This window comes from Bubalus bubalis, chromosome 7 (genome assembly GCF_019923935.1).
Source record: "Bubalus bubalis isolate 160015118507 breed Murrah chromosome 7, NDDB_SH_1, whole genome shotgun sequence".
Lineage (NCBI taxonomy): Eukaryota > Metazoa > Chordata > Mammalia > Artiodactyla > Bovidae > Bubalus > Bubalus bubalis.
In genome coordinates this window covers 87,097,212-87,113,760 of record NC_059163.1, presented here as the reverse complement: position 1 = coordinate 87,113,760, position 16,549 = coordinate 87,097,212, and the positions used below count along the sequence as shown (strand labels likewise).

Here is a 16,549-nt window from a genome sequence, read left to right as displayed (position 1 = left end):
ATTCCTGTCCATGCCTGAAGCGCTTTCTCTTTACAATGTCACTGGCAGATAACATATACTGTGACTACGAGCACCAAATGGAGCACATGGTGCTCTAAGTACTGCAATAATTGGCTCTCTGTCAAGGTGAGACATATACTTTCTTTCAAATAGACTTAAGGTTAACAATTTTTATTTCCCCTGTTCCTGATCATAAATACATAAGAAGCAGGGGGCAAAGTCAATCCAAAGAATATTTTTTTTTCCTAAAGATAATTATGTGCAAAGCACACAAATATCAATGAAAGTGGGTCTTATTCCTATTTATACAGGAGTCAAATAATACGCTGACACTTTTTTCCTTCTCTAATTCTACTAGAATGAAAACTGGCCAAAAATCAGGAGCTCTATGCTCAGATAACAGGAGTAGACTTTGACCTTGAAATCCTGCTGACAATCTGGAATTAGGATTTTTCCCACCCTACTTTCTAAGGACTATACCAACCTTGAGTCACTGTTTTTGAAGTCAAGGAAGGCTTCCTCCTTAACAAAGCTCCTATGTCAACACAAGAAAATTCTACTCTAATTTATATATATGTATACATATATGTATATATACACACACACAGAGACACACATTGAGTAAAACAATATTATCCCCCTTAAACAAGTAATATAATACTTAAAACTGGAGCGATCTTACAAATTAATTTAGTTTTATAGATGCTTCCCTGTAATAATAGGGGGGGAATATTGCACAGTTAAGCATCGCTAGGGAGGTTAATAAGTACTTCAAGTTAATCTTCTTGATAAATGTGAGTTTTTTCCCATTATGTAAATGAAGGGAACAAATGACTATTTTCCAGCCATCAGCTTGTGCTGAATTATATATCATATCAGAATTAATCTGCTAATTTTCTTGAAACAATATAATGTACACAAATCTAAAAAGTTCTGGGTCTCGAAATATGTATTCATTTACATGATATGATATAGTTTTAGAAGTTATTTATCCATTCATTTATTCAATAAATGAGTTGCTTCCCTTGTAGCTCAGTCGGTAAAGAATCTGCCTGCAGTGCAGGAGACCCGGGTTCGATCCCTGGGTTGGGAAGATCCCCTGGAGAAGGAAATGGCAACCCACTCCAGTATCCTTGCCTGGAAAATCTCATGGACAGAGGAGCCTGGTGGGCTGCAGTCCATGGGGTCGCAAAGAGTCGCACGACTGAGCGACTAACACACACATTTATTCAATAAATATGTGTTAAGGGTGCCAGGCACTATTCTAGACACTGGAAATTCAGGCAGTGAATGTCAATACCACTTTTAGACACCTTACTTACCTTTGGTTTTAAACCAAAACCTACATTTTAAAAACAATTATCAATCCAATATCACAACCGCAGTAACTATCTAGATTTTCTTGTTCATAAACACAAATGGGATTACTTAGGGCACTTTTAATACTGGTTAACTTTTTTAAAAATCCACTCTAATTATCCTCCTGTCCTTTCTCTTTCACTTAGTCACCCTTTTTTTTGAGTGTGTGTGTGTTTGCCCCAAAGCTACATAAAACAAAATGTAAGGTAGATAAGAAGTTGTTATTCCTCTCTTATCAGCTGTTCATACCTAATGACTCAAGGCTGTAAAATCCCAGAAACCCACCTTATTTAATACCTTCCCACAGAGTTTGTTGCACTTAAATGATTCACTGAAAGAAAAAAACTGCACCTTTTTCCATCAGTGTTTGCATGCTTTCACGAAACTTTATAAACCGTAAGTTGATCACTCAGGGTTGAAAAAAATTATCTCTTTTCCAGTTCTCTCTTTATTAGCACTTACTGATTTCCTTGCTTCTCAGTATTGTATCTTTTCTATCCCTCTTTAAATTCAGAAGTGGTCATTTTCATAATACAGTTCCAAGATCACCTCCTCTGAAGTTCTCCCTTTCCTTTCAAACAACAGTTACCTCCTCACACCCCAGAATGAGTAAACATTTGCATTGTCTCACTTATCAACATGCCTTGATAACGTATTTGACTCCACATCTATTTTACCTTGAAATGAAGGACCTTTATCTTTGTATCTTTGTTTATCTAGCAGGGGTGTGGAACAAGGTAACTGTTCTTTTGCTACATTGAAATTAAGAATTGTGTTCCCTAAAATTCAGTTTTACTAGCAAATTTAAGTATTATTGGCAGAAACGTACAAAGCTTGGAAAATGCAATCTGGCAACATCTATCAAGAATTTTGATAATTCAACCCTCTAACTCATTAGTTCTCCTTTATGGATACTCCTGAAGAAAAGAACTAGAAATATGAAAAAGTTTTACAAAACAACGTTTACTATTATCAGTTATCATAGCAAAGAATAATAATAATTAAAAAAACAGCAATACTAAACTGATATTTTCTTAGTGAAGTCAGATAGGTAGACTTTGTAAAATTAAGACAAAAGACAGGACACAAAAATGTGTATTTAATTCCAGTATTCTGATAAACTAAGAATGAAACAAACAAAATCTTTACCATAATGTTTGGGGTAACTTAACTTTGAATGTGTCTTCTGTTTTTCTGTATTTCCCCAATTTGGTAACATTTTTATAGTATTTTAAAATATTTTTATCTAAATTGGTAACAAATAATAAAAACTGGGTTTTAGAGGTTTATCCAAAGTGTACAAGTCTCTCTGCAACAAATATGATCTTTATAATCTTTATACATATAAATCTTTGATATAAAGGCATATACAATTTGTTCTATTAAAATAAAAAATTCATCATAAATAGTTTCTACAAAATGGCCAGAATGAATTTCACAAATCACTTCTCCCATATCTGACCTTTAAACTGCCATTTAAAAATATGACCAAAATCCTTTCACGAAAAGAACATATTTTCTAAAATATGTAACAAAATTATAAAGTTACAGAATTGTGAAATTCCCAATTTCCTATTACATATCACACGAGAAAAAGTTCCCCAAAGAGGAAACACAAATAAACGCTTTAAGATGTGTTCCCTTTTCTAATATTGAAACAAGTACACTTCCCAGTCCTTTTACCACGTTTCAGAACTGATAGACGCTGCAGCCTCTAACTGCCTTTATTGAAATATCCAATAATCACTCTAAGCAAATAATACCCATGATTCACATATCCAAAACTCATAAAATATCACCAAAATGCTTTTTAAAGTGAGCTCTGTTAAAAGAAAAGTGAAAAAGTAACAACCTTTGGAGAACAATTCGAAAATTTTAAAACCCTTTTTTTAAACTGTAATAATGCCATGAATCTGGCATTAATGAAGAGGTACTGATGGATACACAATGAAAATGTTACCCCGTATTACTGAATCACTTCACATGGTTTAAAAAAAAGAAAATGCGCTAAGAATTTGTACATAGTTGCCCCCAAATTCACGGAATTATACAGAACTCCAAAGAAGGATGATCTATCATCTGAAAACTAATGGAATAATTAGAAAATTGTGAATGGCTGGGAATTAATTCATTCAGTTAATGAATGCCACCTGACATGAAGCCTCGGGTCAATTACTTATTTCATATGTCACAGTCTTTGTTAATCATAGGTCTATTTCAAGAGTCAGAATCTTATTTTTTACCCACTCAGTTGTCCATTTATTCAACAAACACTTACAAGTATATTCAATACTGTATTACTGTGCCAGGCACAGATCCAAATGTAAGTTTTAAAATGTCCACAAAAATGCTTGAAAGTTACAGCATAAAGAAAGATAATATAAGGGGAGAAGTGTGACAAGTTCCTAAAGAAACATGAAGAAGCTACTCAGGGGATGAGAAAAATAATCATATCTGTCTAGAGAAGCAAAGGAGGTGTGGAGAAGTCAGAGACAGCTTCACAGCAGGGGCAACGCCTGAACTGAGTCTTAAAGGAGAGAGGATTCCAGCAGTACCAGGTGTCCTCACTGCATCTGCAGGGTAGATCAGGGCTTTCTCTTCCTTTGAACAGGCTGCTTTACTCTGCCTGGCCAAACATTTCTCCCTTTTCTGTCAGGCGCACTTACCATTCCAAACACAATCTCATCCATGAATCTCTTCAGGAAATCTATGATACCAGTCACCTCCAACCCATACCTATTATACACGGAAGGCCCTGTGAATACCTCTAGTAGAGCCCATAAAAGCTACGGGCACGATATTTATCAATCGTATCAGATTCAGGCTCCTCTGTCCATGGGATTTCCCAGGCAAGAATACTGGAGTTGGTTCCATTTCCTTCATACCTTTATACTATTAGTGGGTTTGATCCCTAGGTTGGGAAGAACCTCTGGAGAAGGGAATGGCAACCCACTCCAGTATTCTTGCCTGGAGAATCCCATTGTCAGAGAAGCCTCAGTTCAGTTCATTCGCTCAATCATGTCTGACTCTTTGTGACCCCATGGACTGCAGCACACCAGGCTTCCCTGTCCATCATCAACTCCCAGAGCTTGCTCAAACTCATATCCATCGAGTTGGTGATGCCATCCAACCATCTCATCCTCTGTCACCCCCTTCTCCTCCTGCCTTCAACCTTTCCCAGCATGAGGGTCTTTTCCAATGAGTCAGTTCTTCACAATAGGTAGCCTAAGTATTGGAGTTTCAGTTTTATCATCAGTCCTTCCAATGAACACCCAGGACTGATCTCCTTTAGCATGGACTGGTTGGATCTCCTTGTAGACCAAGGGACTCTTAAGAGTCTTCTCCAACACCACAGTTCAAAAGCATCAATTCTTCAGTGCTCAGCTTTCTTTACAGTCCAACACTCACATCCATACATGACTACTGGAAAAGCCATAGCTTTGACTAGATGGACCTTTGTTGGCAGAATTGTCTCTGCTTTGTAATATGCTGTGTAGGTTGGTCCTAACTTTTCTTCCAAGGAGTAAGCATCTTTTAATTTAATGGATGCAGTCACTATCTGCAGTGATTTTGGAGCCCCCAAAAATAAAGTTTCTCACTGTTTCCATGGTTTTCCCATCTATTTGCCATGAAGTGATGGAACGAGATGCCATGATCTTAGTTTTCTGAAAGTGGAGCTTTAAGCCAATTTTTTCACTCTCCTCTTTCACTTTCATCAACAGGCTCTTTAGCTCCTCTTCACTTTCTGCCATAAAGGTGGTGTCATCTGCATATCTGAGGTTATTGATATTTCTCCCGGCAATCTTAATTCCAGCTTGTGTTTCATCCAGCCCAGTGTTTCTCATGATGTACTCTGCATATAAGTTAAATAAGCAGGGTGACAATATACAGCCTTGACGTACTCCTTTCCCGATCTGCAATCAGTCTGTTGTTCCATGTACAGTTCTAACTGTTGCTTCTTGACCTGCACACAGATTTCTCAGGAGGCAGGAAAGGTGGTCTGGTATTCCCATCTCTTTCAGAATTTTCCAGTTTGTCGTGATCCACACAGTCAAAGCCTTTGGTGTGGTGAATAAAGCAGAAGTAGATGTTTTTCTGGAACTCTCTTGCTTTTTTGATGATCCAACAGATATTGGCAATTTGATCTCTAGTTCCTGTACCTTTTCTAAATCCAGCTTGAACACCTGGAAGTTCATGGTTCATATATTGTTGAAGCCTGGCTTGGAGAATTTTGAGCATTACTTTGCTAGCATGTAAGATGAGTGCAATTGTGTGGTAGTTTGAACATTCTTTGGCATTGCCCTTCTTTGGGATTGGAATGAAAATTCACCTTTTCCAATCCTGTGGCCACTACTGAATTTTCCATATTTACTGGCATATTGAGTGCAGCATTTTCACATCATCATCTTTCAGGATTTGAAATAGCTCAACTGGAATTCCATCACTTCCACTAGCTTTGTAGTGATGCCTCCTAAGGCCCACTTGACTTCGCATTCCAGGATGTCTGGCTCTAGATGGGTGATCACACCATCGTGGTATCTGGGTCATGATGATACTTTTTGTATAGTTCTTCTGTATATTGTTGCCACCTCTTTTTAATATCTTCTGTCTCTGTTAGGTTCCTATCACTTCTGTCCTTTATTGTGCCCATCTTGCCTATCAGGCTATGATCCATGGGGTCGCAAAGAGTTGAACATGACTGAAGCAACTTAGCACGCACTACTTGCTATACCTAAGAGTTATTTTTCCAACAATAAAAAATTTAACAGTTTTGTATTTGGCTTTCACTTGCTACACTTCAGTACGAATTGACACACACAGCAGTGCTGTCCAAGAAGAAACAACGCAAGAAGCATCTGTCTTCCATTCTTCACTGGTCAGACAAAGTGAGCCAGAGAAGGAGAATGCCTTTATCAGCAGGTTTCTCTGGGCTCTGGTTAAGGGCTGAGTGCTTTTTTTGAGCAACAAGTAAATCATTTAGAAGAAGTAATCCTAGGAACTCATTGTATATTAAGATACTTTTAATCAGTTAATATATTAAGTTCACCAAAGTATCTCATTCTTCTGTAATCACTTTCTACCATTTTAATAAGATTTTTCACTACATTGTTTTCCTTTCACAAATTAGCATGGGGATGCCTTTTGAAACTTCCATTTGATCTTATGTTACTGCAGCAATTAAAACACTATCTTCTCTCACAAGTTGGAACCCGAACAGTCAATTCCATACATTGTGTTGGAAATAGAAAATGTATAAGACATAGTCCTTTTTATAAAGGAACCTGAAGTTTAGCGGGGAGATGAGTCAAGCACATACAGATCAGTACAGAAAAGTTAAGTTTTCTGTAACAGCAGTGAACAGGATTTGTGATGGCAAGATTCAGGCTTCAGAGAGACAGAAAACTGGGCTGAAATTCTTGACTTTGACATTTAGTAACTCATAGTAACTATTTATAAATGAAGATAATATTGCCTCTCCAAAGGCTGCTGCTGCTGCTAAGTCACTTCAGTCATGTCCGACTCTGTGTGACCCCATAGACAGAAGCCTAGCAGGCTCCCCCGTCCCTGGGATTCTCCAGGCAAGAACACTGGAGTGGGTTGCCATTTCCTTCTCCAATGCATGAAAGTGAAAAGTGAAAGGGAAGTCGCTCAGTCGTGTCCGACTCCTAGTGACCCCATGGACTACAGCCTACCAGGCTCCTCCATCCATGGGATTTTCCAGGCAAGAGTACTGGAGTGGGGTGCCATTGCCTTCTCCGCTAAAGGCTGCAGTGTGGATTAAATAAGTGAAGTGAAGTGAAGTGGCTCAGTCATGTCTGACTCTTTGCAACCCCATAGACTGTAGTCCACCAGGCTCCTCTGTCCATGGGATTCTCCAGGCAAGAATACTGGAGTGGGTTGCCATTTCCTTCTCCAGGGGAATCTTCCCGACCCAGGGATCGAACCCAGGTCTCCCACATTGCAGGCAGACGCTTTAACCTCTAAGCCACCAGGGAAGTCTTAAATAAAATATCTTGTAAATACATACATGCCACTTAGAAGGTATTCTTTAAATAATGGCTATAACATTTCTATTAGTTTATTATTATTGTTATTGATTTTGGTAGTAACAAGCAATCTCATATGTTGTTAACATGAGACAGTGTTAGAAAAGGGGTTCACCTAACTAAAAAAAAAAAATCAATTATAATGTTTCGTGATTGTGTATAAATAACAACGCATGCTAAGTCACTTCAGTCATGTCTAACTCTTTGCAACCCTAAGGACAGTAGCCCGCCAGGCTCCTCTGTCCATGGGATTGTCCAGGCAAGAATCCTGGAGTGAGTTGCCATGCAATGTACTGGAGGGGATCTTCCAGGACCCAGGGATCAAACCTACTTCTGTTTCCTGCATTGGCAGGGTGGGTTCTCTACCACTAGTACCACCTGGGAAGCCCCATAAAAAACAATAGTTGATTTCAAAACCAAACAACAGAGCTGTGCTCTCCCTCCTCCAAACCTATCAGTTTCTTTCTCCTAAAGAAAGAGTTATAGCAGATGAAAGGTCTACGAGTTCACCTTAACAAGCATTGAGATACCTACTTTAACTGGAATCATAACCAGCTATAACCTAAAATTCGTAACCTAAAAAATTTCCTACAACAAAAATAACTTTTTACTGATAGTTTTAACAAAAGTACCATATGAATAAAACAACTTTCACTATAATCAGATATCTAAACCATTTTGAACACTCTCCAAATTGTTTATTTAGACTTTGGTACTTGAACCCGTCTGCATTATGGTTTTAAATATTTAAATTTATATTATATAAAAGCCTTCCTTCATCTCCCTTGGCAGAAACAATCTTTCCCTCCTTAGAAATTCCACAGCACTTTATTCACGCTAGACTTAGAACACCGCTTATATCTTCTATGATGTCTATTTGTGTAGACGGCCTTATTATTCTTAACATTCTGCCCATTTTAATCATTAAATATTTATCAAATAAAAACATAAAATGAGGTCACCTTTGTGAAGGTGCTTAGTAATCTATAAAGTAATATAAAATATAAAGGTATATTTCAGAGTAAAAATATTTTGTAAGACTCCCATTTAATATATCACAGTACAGTTCACTAAATACTATTATGACTTAAAAGCTTTAACACAGCTTTCCATGTAAACCACCAATGAACTAATTGGCAATTAACTGTCAATAATTTATGGGGGGAAAAAAAAACACTGTACACACCATATGCCAATAAATGAGAAGGGTCAGATATCTTAAAAAAAAAAAAAAAGAAATACCAAGCCAGCCCTAGAGACACTAGGAGTTGGCCTGCCTCTGTATCAGCCTAAGGAAAAGACTCACAAATTAAGATTCTAGTTAACAAAAGAAGTTAAATGTCCAAGAAAATCCTATTATGTGCTTTATGATAATTTATGATGGAAAAAACTCAAATTACTATATTTTAATTTTTATACTGAGTTGATGTCCTTACTCAGGAACATAAATGTAGAATTCAGATTTCATAGCTGAGACCTAATTTTGTGTACATGGTCCAACAGTTCATAAAATCCTGATTCATGTTCTAGTTCTATCAATCTAGGAATTAACAAAACCAGCAAAGATCAAAAGTATCCACTTCCATTGTATCTGAAATTTTACATAAATATAAAATGAAACCCCTTTTTAACTTCAGCAATAGAGGTAAAATATACTTGTAATAACATATTATTTCAAGCTTCTACTGTACTTTTTCACATTTTACAAAACAACATGGTGTATCACAGACTATATAATAAGAAATGGTTTCTAAAGATCAAAAAATTCATCAGGAGATGAACGGCAAGAAATCAGTAGTGCCATAAAAAATCATTTACCACAAGTTTTAAAATGAGAAAATCACATGTACTATTTCTAAAGACATCTAACCATCAGAAGCTTCAATCCATTGGATTCTGAACTGCGATCATAGTCCTTCATGGACTTTTCATAATCTGACAATAACTTAGTTATAAGAACATCAACATAGACAAAAAAATCAAAACAGCAAGGCAAATTAGTATTTGTTAACTACTAACTTAACTGATCAAAATGATAATTTCTAATTCTCATCCTAATAATATGAGAAAATTCTATTATCACTACCCACTATTTACTAAGCATGTCTTCTTAGTAAATGTTAGCAAACTAACAAAAAAAATTTTAGAGGACAGAAGTTACATATAAAATATCACATGCTTGAAACATATCTACACTATTTTTTCTTCTAAAAACAAGTCAACTATATTGGAATGTACCTCTCTATCTGATCCATTGTATGATGAATGCTCTTTGAACATGTTAATGCAAAAGGAAAGAAATTCTTCAACACTGAGTCTCCCAAACATGATGTATGTGACTGACAGCTGGGAGGTAATGTGACTGAAACTGTTTGCTCGAAATCCACTAAGTTCAAGGCACAGAAAAATGCACAGGTGACAGTATAGTTGGATGTGCAAATTTGTCCATGAATGTAGCCAAATTTTTGGCAATTCTCTAATGGTCTTAGATGTACAGACAATGGCCTTTCTTCTTCAGCTGTAATGTTACACTTAAAGAACATGGAGTTGGAAGGCCTGCTTGGTCTTTGAAACAAACAGGAGTAAAACTGGGATTTACAAAAGGCATGGCATTTCAAATACAAACAAAAATTTGTACAAAAAATTTACATGTTTCACAAAATCTGCCATGTGCAACCAAAAAAAAAAATTTTCATTACCTTGGGGTGAAAATGTTATTTTGCATTTTATTCTATATTTCCCCTTAATTATTTAAAATTTTTTTCTGCAAAAGAAATTTTTTAAAATCATAATCTGGGAAGGGAGTGCTCTGAAAGGAGAATTCATATTTTTAACCACGAGCTCTTAGTATACAACCTACAGACTTCTTTACATCCTGTATTTGCTTATTCTTAGGAATGAACTAGGTATCTAACTCTTTTACAAACCACCTAACAGCCACATGTGATTCTCGTCACTCTGTAATGAGCCCCTCCTAATGTCCTCAATGGGGTAGAATGTTATAGTAAAAAAAATGAAAGCATAGTGTTTTTCCATTAAGATTTCATAGCTTGAATATAGGTTTAACAAATGTATACATGCATAGGTACAAATATTCTATAAACTACTCTAATCAGCAGGACAATACAAAATAAATTGAACATTTTGAAGGAAAAGTACAATATCTTATAGGTGAGCAGTAACATAAAATTGACACAGCATTTTGCATTTTAGAAGTGATTCTCATAAAATTCACTGAATCCTCAAAACCACCCATGACACCATATGGGGATTTTTTTTCCCCCCACTTGACTAAAGAACAACCTGAGGTCAAAAAAGTTATGTGACAGAACCAAATTTACATACTGAGTACACTAGTAATAGAGCCAAGATTCAAATTGGGTTCTCACAGCTAAATCAAGGCTTCCAACTAGATTTATAATTTAAACTGTCACAATTTAATTTAATCTTTACAACAACCCAATGAGATCGCAGCTAATATTCATGGAATGCAGCTTAAGCCACTTAATTATCACAAAAACCCTATAAAAGAGTTATTACTCAATTTTACGGATGAGAAAAGTGAGGCTCATAGAAAGTGTGTAAGCTGCACAAGATCACACAAATCACAGGTAGAGGAATCTTAACTTAAATCCAGGGCATCTAGTTCCAGAGTCACTTTCTTCACCTCATTCTTCAGCAGATTAAGAAACTTGCTCAAAGTCACAAGAAAATTGCAAAGGGAGAACATAAAGCAAGCATTTTAGCCCTAACTACTTTCCTAAATATAACTGAAACAATTAAGATCACTAAATCCAAAAGGGGCAAGGTAGCTGTGGGGTACATTGTTCTTGAAAGCACGGTTTGAACAAGTGAGGAACATCAGCAGAAAAGCAGCAAGGAGTTTCAGCAGCCTAGAGAAGACTTATCTTCATACGTTTGAAGCAAAAGTAAAATGAAACCTATGTGAGCAGAGACAGGGGTGTTTACCATCCTGGTGTAGCCAGTATGAAAGGTGGTGGATGAAAAGGGACTTCTAATTAAGAAATTAGTAAAAATGAAACACATTTATTTTAAGAGACAATGTTAAAGCCACAGAAAGATAGGGGATAGGTGTTTTAACACCTCTAAAAGAACTGATACCCCCGCTCTTGCCAAAAGTACCAAGCATACAGGAAGATATTATACAAGCACTGAAAGAATCTGACTACATTTTTTCACTTTTCTTTTCTACACTAAACTGTCATGTACAATAGCAACTCCTTTTCACCATTAAAAATCTTCCTGTGGAGTAGAGAGAAGTGGAAAAAGAGAACATAACTGAGCATAAAGTGTATCCCATTAGTCCTCCTGTCCTGAATCTATGGTGGTTACTTTTACACATAAGATGGGCCTCAGACTCATTAAAATCAGGTGAAAGAAATACAAACTTTCACTTAAATGAATAAACTGAAATGTCAACCTCAAGTACACATTAAAAGCAGAATCTGCAACCAAGAGGAGAAAAAAAAAATCATGGCAGAGACCAGACACAATGATACCAGATACTAAGAAGCAACACTTTTTAGAAGACAAATTAAAGAAAGAAAAGCAACCCTGATGGGATTTCTTTTCTCATTACTTAAATCAGGTCACTGAAAGGGGCTTACACTATGGCATTTTCTTCATTTTAATTTCATCAAACCATAAATTCCCATGAAAATATTAATACCTTAGACACGTGCTCACAATAATTGGAATGCCTAACCTTTCAGTATAAGTACTTTTGCATGAGTTCAACAAAATAAAAAGAATGCAATGAGACCCCTCCAAGTTTTTTGCTTATGTCAACAGCTATTTTATGAGTATGAATTATCTTTGCAGTTATAAAGCATATGTAAAATACATTACATGAGTGAGAAGTCTTACTGCAGATGATCAAGTAAAGGTCTAAACTGCACTCAGAAACATCAAAATCAAGCTGAATTTCCTGGAATATAGCAACCATAAAATGTTCCTCCCAAAGCCATTACTGTTAAATATACCTTAATGAATTAAGTTCAAGTGTAACTACAATGGAAATATACGATTTAACTGAGTTATGACCTATTTTTCCCCTCAAAAGCAAAAGGGAATAATGACAGTTGTGAGACTTACATTTTTCCATTCCAGGGTTTTTCTGAAAGTTATTTCACAGTGGAGCCAAAGGCAAATAGCACTTAGTGACATTTATTTGCTTTAAAATATAGTTATGCTATTACCCACAGAAAAGATAAGATTTTAATAACAATTTATCAAGTAACAATTGTATTTGGTCACATTTTTAAAACTGCACAAACCAAGAAGCACTCAGGAAGGAAATAATCTCAAAAGGTAATATGATACCTACAGCTACAATTATAACTAAATGACTTATTTACAGATAACACAACCAACATACAACAGAACCAATAACCAACATGACAAATGCACAATTAACATAAATGTGGTTGAAAATACCCACCCCTAGCAGAAAGCTTTTTGGTGTTGATAATTTTGGCAGCATATTCTTGTCCAGTAGGGATTTTCATACATCTTCTCACCACTGAGAATGCCCCCCTGAAAACCAATAATTAGCAGGTCATCAATATAATCAGCTTGATATTCTATTAAAAACTTACATCTGAGTATTTTTATTAAATTTAGTGAACTGTCAAATATCAGTGCACCATATAGTAATATCTAGAAAACGAACAATTCTTCCTGGAAACTCAGACCTTCTTTAACGTTGAAGAACAAAAATAAATTTTACTTAACTGGGAGCACACATTATTAATCAACAAAATGAAAGGAACTGCCAATTATGACGACTCTTGTTTGCACATGAAATTTGAAAACATTTTACAATTCACACTCACACAGCACCAAATGCTCTGAGAAAAAAATCCTGCAAAGAGCTGAAGAGGAGCAGCAAAAATCTGCTGCCTATTTATTTTGGTAGGAAAAAAAATTAATGTGGCTCCAAGTAAGTAAATATGGCGATTGTTTTCATTAAAATAAATCTTAGGAACATTTGTGTGTGGTTTAACAAATCCTGCTGTGGTGATTTCTCTCTGCCCTGTTTTGGGCTGGGGGAGGGGAGAGATTTGAATTAAGCTGCTCTTCCGACATATTCTCCATGTTTTAACAGCAGACAACATAAATATATAAGGATATGATCTTCATTACATTTAAAAGATATTTACACGTCCTTTAATTCAACTGTAGAAAACAACAACATACACATAAATGCACCTCTTTCTTAAGTAATGTTCGACATTAGCGATAGAGGAACTGGGGTTGGGTTTGATGCTACATAAATTAACGTTCACGGCTCGGCCCCTAGGTTCCTTTGCACAGGTTCTCAGTAGGTCTCCTGCCTCCTTCCTTAACACTGCCAAGTAGTCCTGTCGGTCAGGTGTAGAAGGTCGTTTTTAAACAACATACAACGTTAGGTTACCCCTGGGAAGCACTATCCCGGTCTCCAGAGGGCTTTTCCACTGCCTGTGTAAATAAATCCTCCCAGAGAACTCGAAGATGTTCACGTAAATCCTAGGAAGGGTGATGATAAGCGAGTAATCTAGTGCAAGGAATAATAGTGGCTATGGGACAGGGGGTCGAGTTCCTTGGGGAGGCTCGTTTCCTGGACAGAACAACTACTGGATGCGAAACAGACTCTACGCCAAGTTGAACTTTCGGCATCAATAAATATGGCACCGTCTGGGGCAGTGAGTTCTCATCTGAACGTGGGTCGTATGGCTAACTCGCCGGCGAACCCGGCGGCATCTCTATTTACAGAAAACGTGATCTATGTTGCATTTTACATGGGTTCTTGTTTCCTCTCCATACACACACGCGCACGCGCGCGCGCGCGCTCGCACACTTCTCAGGATGACAGCTACAACTGCAGGGATCGTAAATCCACTAAGTCTCTAGTGCAGGAGGGTGGGGGAGCGGGAGAAGGTGGGCTAAGGATTATCAGAAAGGGCCACAGCCGGGGTGGAAGGTCGTTCCCCTTCGTCGTCCCCTCCTCTTACTAAGACAACACCTTCCTCCGAGCCAACACACCGGGGGCCCTCCTCCCTCTCCTCCCGTCTCCCAACTCCCTTGCCCCACGCCGGAGGCCCGTGGGTCGGGGGTAACGCGACCCGCCCTCTGCTGGAAAGGGGACGTGCGAGTACCCGGCAAAAGCGCTTACTTTCCGAGCTCCTCGAAAAGCTGATACTCGTCCGTGAACCTGGTGCAGGTTGTAGTCGAAGCCATCCTCGGTCCGGGCTGTCCCCCTGGCTGGGAGCGCGGCGGACCAGACGAGAGCAGACGCGCGGCTTCCCCGGGACTCGCCCCGCGGCGCTGTCACCCAGGGCCGCCCTCACTTTCCTCGTCCGAAAGTAGCTCGCCGGCGAGGGAGTGTGCGCAGGGGCGGGGCGGGAGGGGAGATGACCAGAGAGGGTGGCGTGGGGTCTCCTCCCTGCTGTCCGCCGATCCTCCTCCTCCTCCGGGCCTCGCTTCCTTCTTCTCCTCCCGACGCTCCCTCCGACCCCTTTCTAGACCCTCTCCCCAGATGCAGGCGCAAAGTACTCAAGAAGAGGGGCCGGGAAATGGAAAACAGCCGGGCACGGGGCGAGAGGCGAGCAGTTGCGAAACGATCCGCACCGGGGCAGGAGGGGTAGAGGCGGAGGGGAGGGAGTCCGAGGGGGCGGAGGCCGCGGAGCCGGGAGCGGACGGCGCGAGCCCAGCTGCAGCTGTCAGCGGGCGCGGGCGCGGGGCGCGCCGGAGCCGGCCTCTCTCCCGCCCGCACCTCGGCGGCCTCGCGCTCCACACGAGCCCGCGGCGGCTCCGAGACTGCGCGGCAAGAGACAGAGCGCTCCGCTCGGGCGAAGCCTCGCCCGCCGTCCCCGGGCCTCCGCCTCCTCCCCAGCGCCTCCTCCTGCCGCTCCCTCCGCCTGCCAGCGCCCCCTCCCTCCCGAAGCCCCCTCGTGCTGGTCCTATCCCTCCCGCTAGCGACTCTCACCCTGTCCCTCCGCGGATTCCTCCTTCCCTCCCTCCCCGGGTCTCACACGCGCGCACGCCCGTCTAGGGAGAGACCAGGTGGGTGGAGGAGGATGTGCGGGGGATACGCCTGGAGAGGGTGTAGGTGAAGGAGGCGAGACAGGAAAATTACAGTTAAACCCGCAATTAGGCTTCTGCCGGAACGTGGGGCCGACTTAGCGGGAAGAAGCGGGGCAACTCGTGGACTGCGGAAACTGCGGCCGGGGGTCGCGGGGGCCCCCAGCCTGGGTGCGGGCGCCGGGCACCAGGGACCGCCTCCCAAGCCGGCGCCCGAGCCGCGGTGCCCTGGTAGGGCCAGAGGTGCAGGCGCTTCGTCTCGGCTTGAGTCGGTGTTGACACAGTGGGGGCCGGATGTGGGCAACTGGCTGCTTCCAGAGAAGGGTCCCGGCCTCCCCCAAGCACCGATGATGGTGCGCCCGCCCCGGCAGAAGCCACTGCGCCCGCTCCCGGGCGCTCTGCGCGGGGTTCCTCCCTCCCCCCCGGCCTCTTCAGCGAGGGGCGACGCCCGCCGCGCCACGTTTCACTTCTGATATAACGGCCGCCTCACTCTCCACCTCCGCCGCCGTTTTCTAGACTGGGTTGCTCAGACTCTGGCAATCCCCAAAAGCCTCTGCTTGGGCCATGAATGTGAACACAAGGAAAGCGAGCTCTCTGCCGCCGAGCCACACCTTCCCTCCTGAGTAACTCCCCGGTCATCTCCCTAAGTTCTGATAGTAAGGCGGCTTCTCGCGAGATTTCCTGCTCTGGCGGCGGGGGCGGGGTAATGGGAAGGTTAGATGTCGGTCACGCGACCTAGTAGGGGCTGACGTCACTCACATCATGTGAACAAGTCTAGTGCCTTTCGCTTTGCAAAAGGAAAAAGGGAAAGGAGAGGTTGCATGTGCTCTGCTTGTGTGCTCAAAGCTCAGATCGGATAGTGACACCTGGCTATACTCTGTTCATGGCTGTTTGAAAAAGCACATAGCAGTCCAGGAACACGTTATTATTCATCAGCATATCTGTCACTGTTTACAGTAAACAGGACAAAAATATTATCCATTACATTTAAAATAGATGAATTGCTGATAGCCGAAACTACCCATGGGCCTTCCTTCCAGTCCTGTGTCTTTAATAAAGGC

The 16,549-nt window shown here is 40.4% G+C and overlaps 1 protein-coding gene across 15 annotated transcripts in view; it reads right to left on the bottom strand.

Moving 5' to 3' along the window:
* The window catches only part of CAMK2D (calcium/calmodulin dependent protein kinase II delta), a 314,355-nt gene extending 299,145 nt beyond the window's left edge, over nucleotides 1-15,210 (bottom strand). For 9 of the 15 annotated variants that reach the window (XM_044946082.2, XM_044946081.2, XM_044946079.2 and 6 more), the window contains exons 1-2: nucleotides 14,581-15,158; nucleotides 12,868-12,962 (exon numbers count right to left, since the gene is read on the bottom strand). In XM_044946082.2, the coding sequence (XP_044802017.1) occupies nucleotides 12,868-12,962; nucleotides 14,581-14,645 (160 nt within the window). In that variant the 5' untranslated portion in view covers nucleotides 14,646-15,158. Of the gene's footprint in view, nucleotides 1-12,867; nucleotides 12,963-14,580 lie in introns of all 15 variants that reach the window. The other 6 variants (XM_044946077.2, XM_044946075.2, XM_044946076.2 and 3 more) reach the window with 1 other exon arrangement.
* Nucleotides 15,211-16,549: the final 1,339 nt, after the last annotated feature.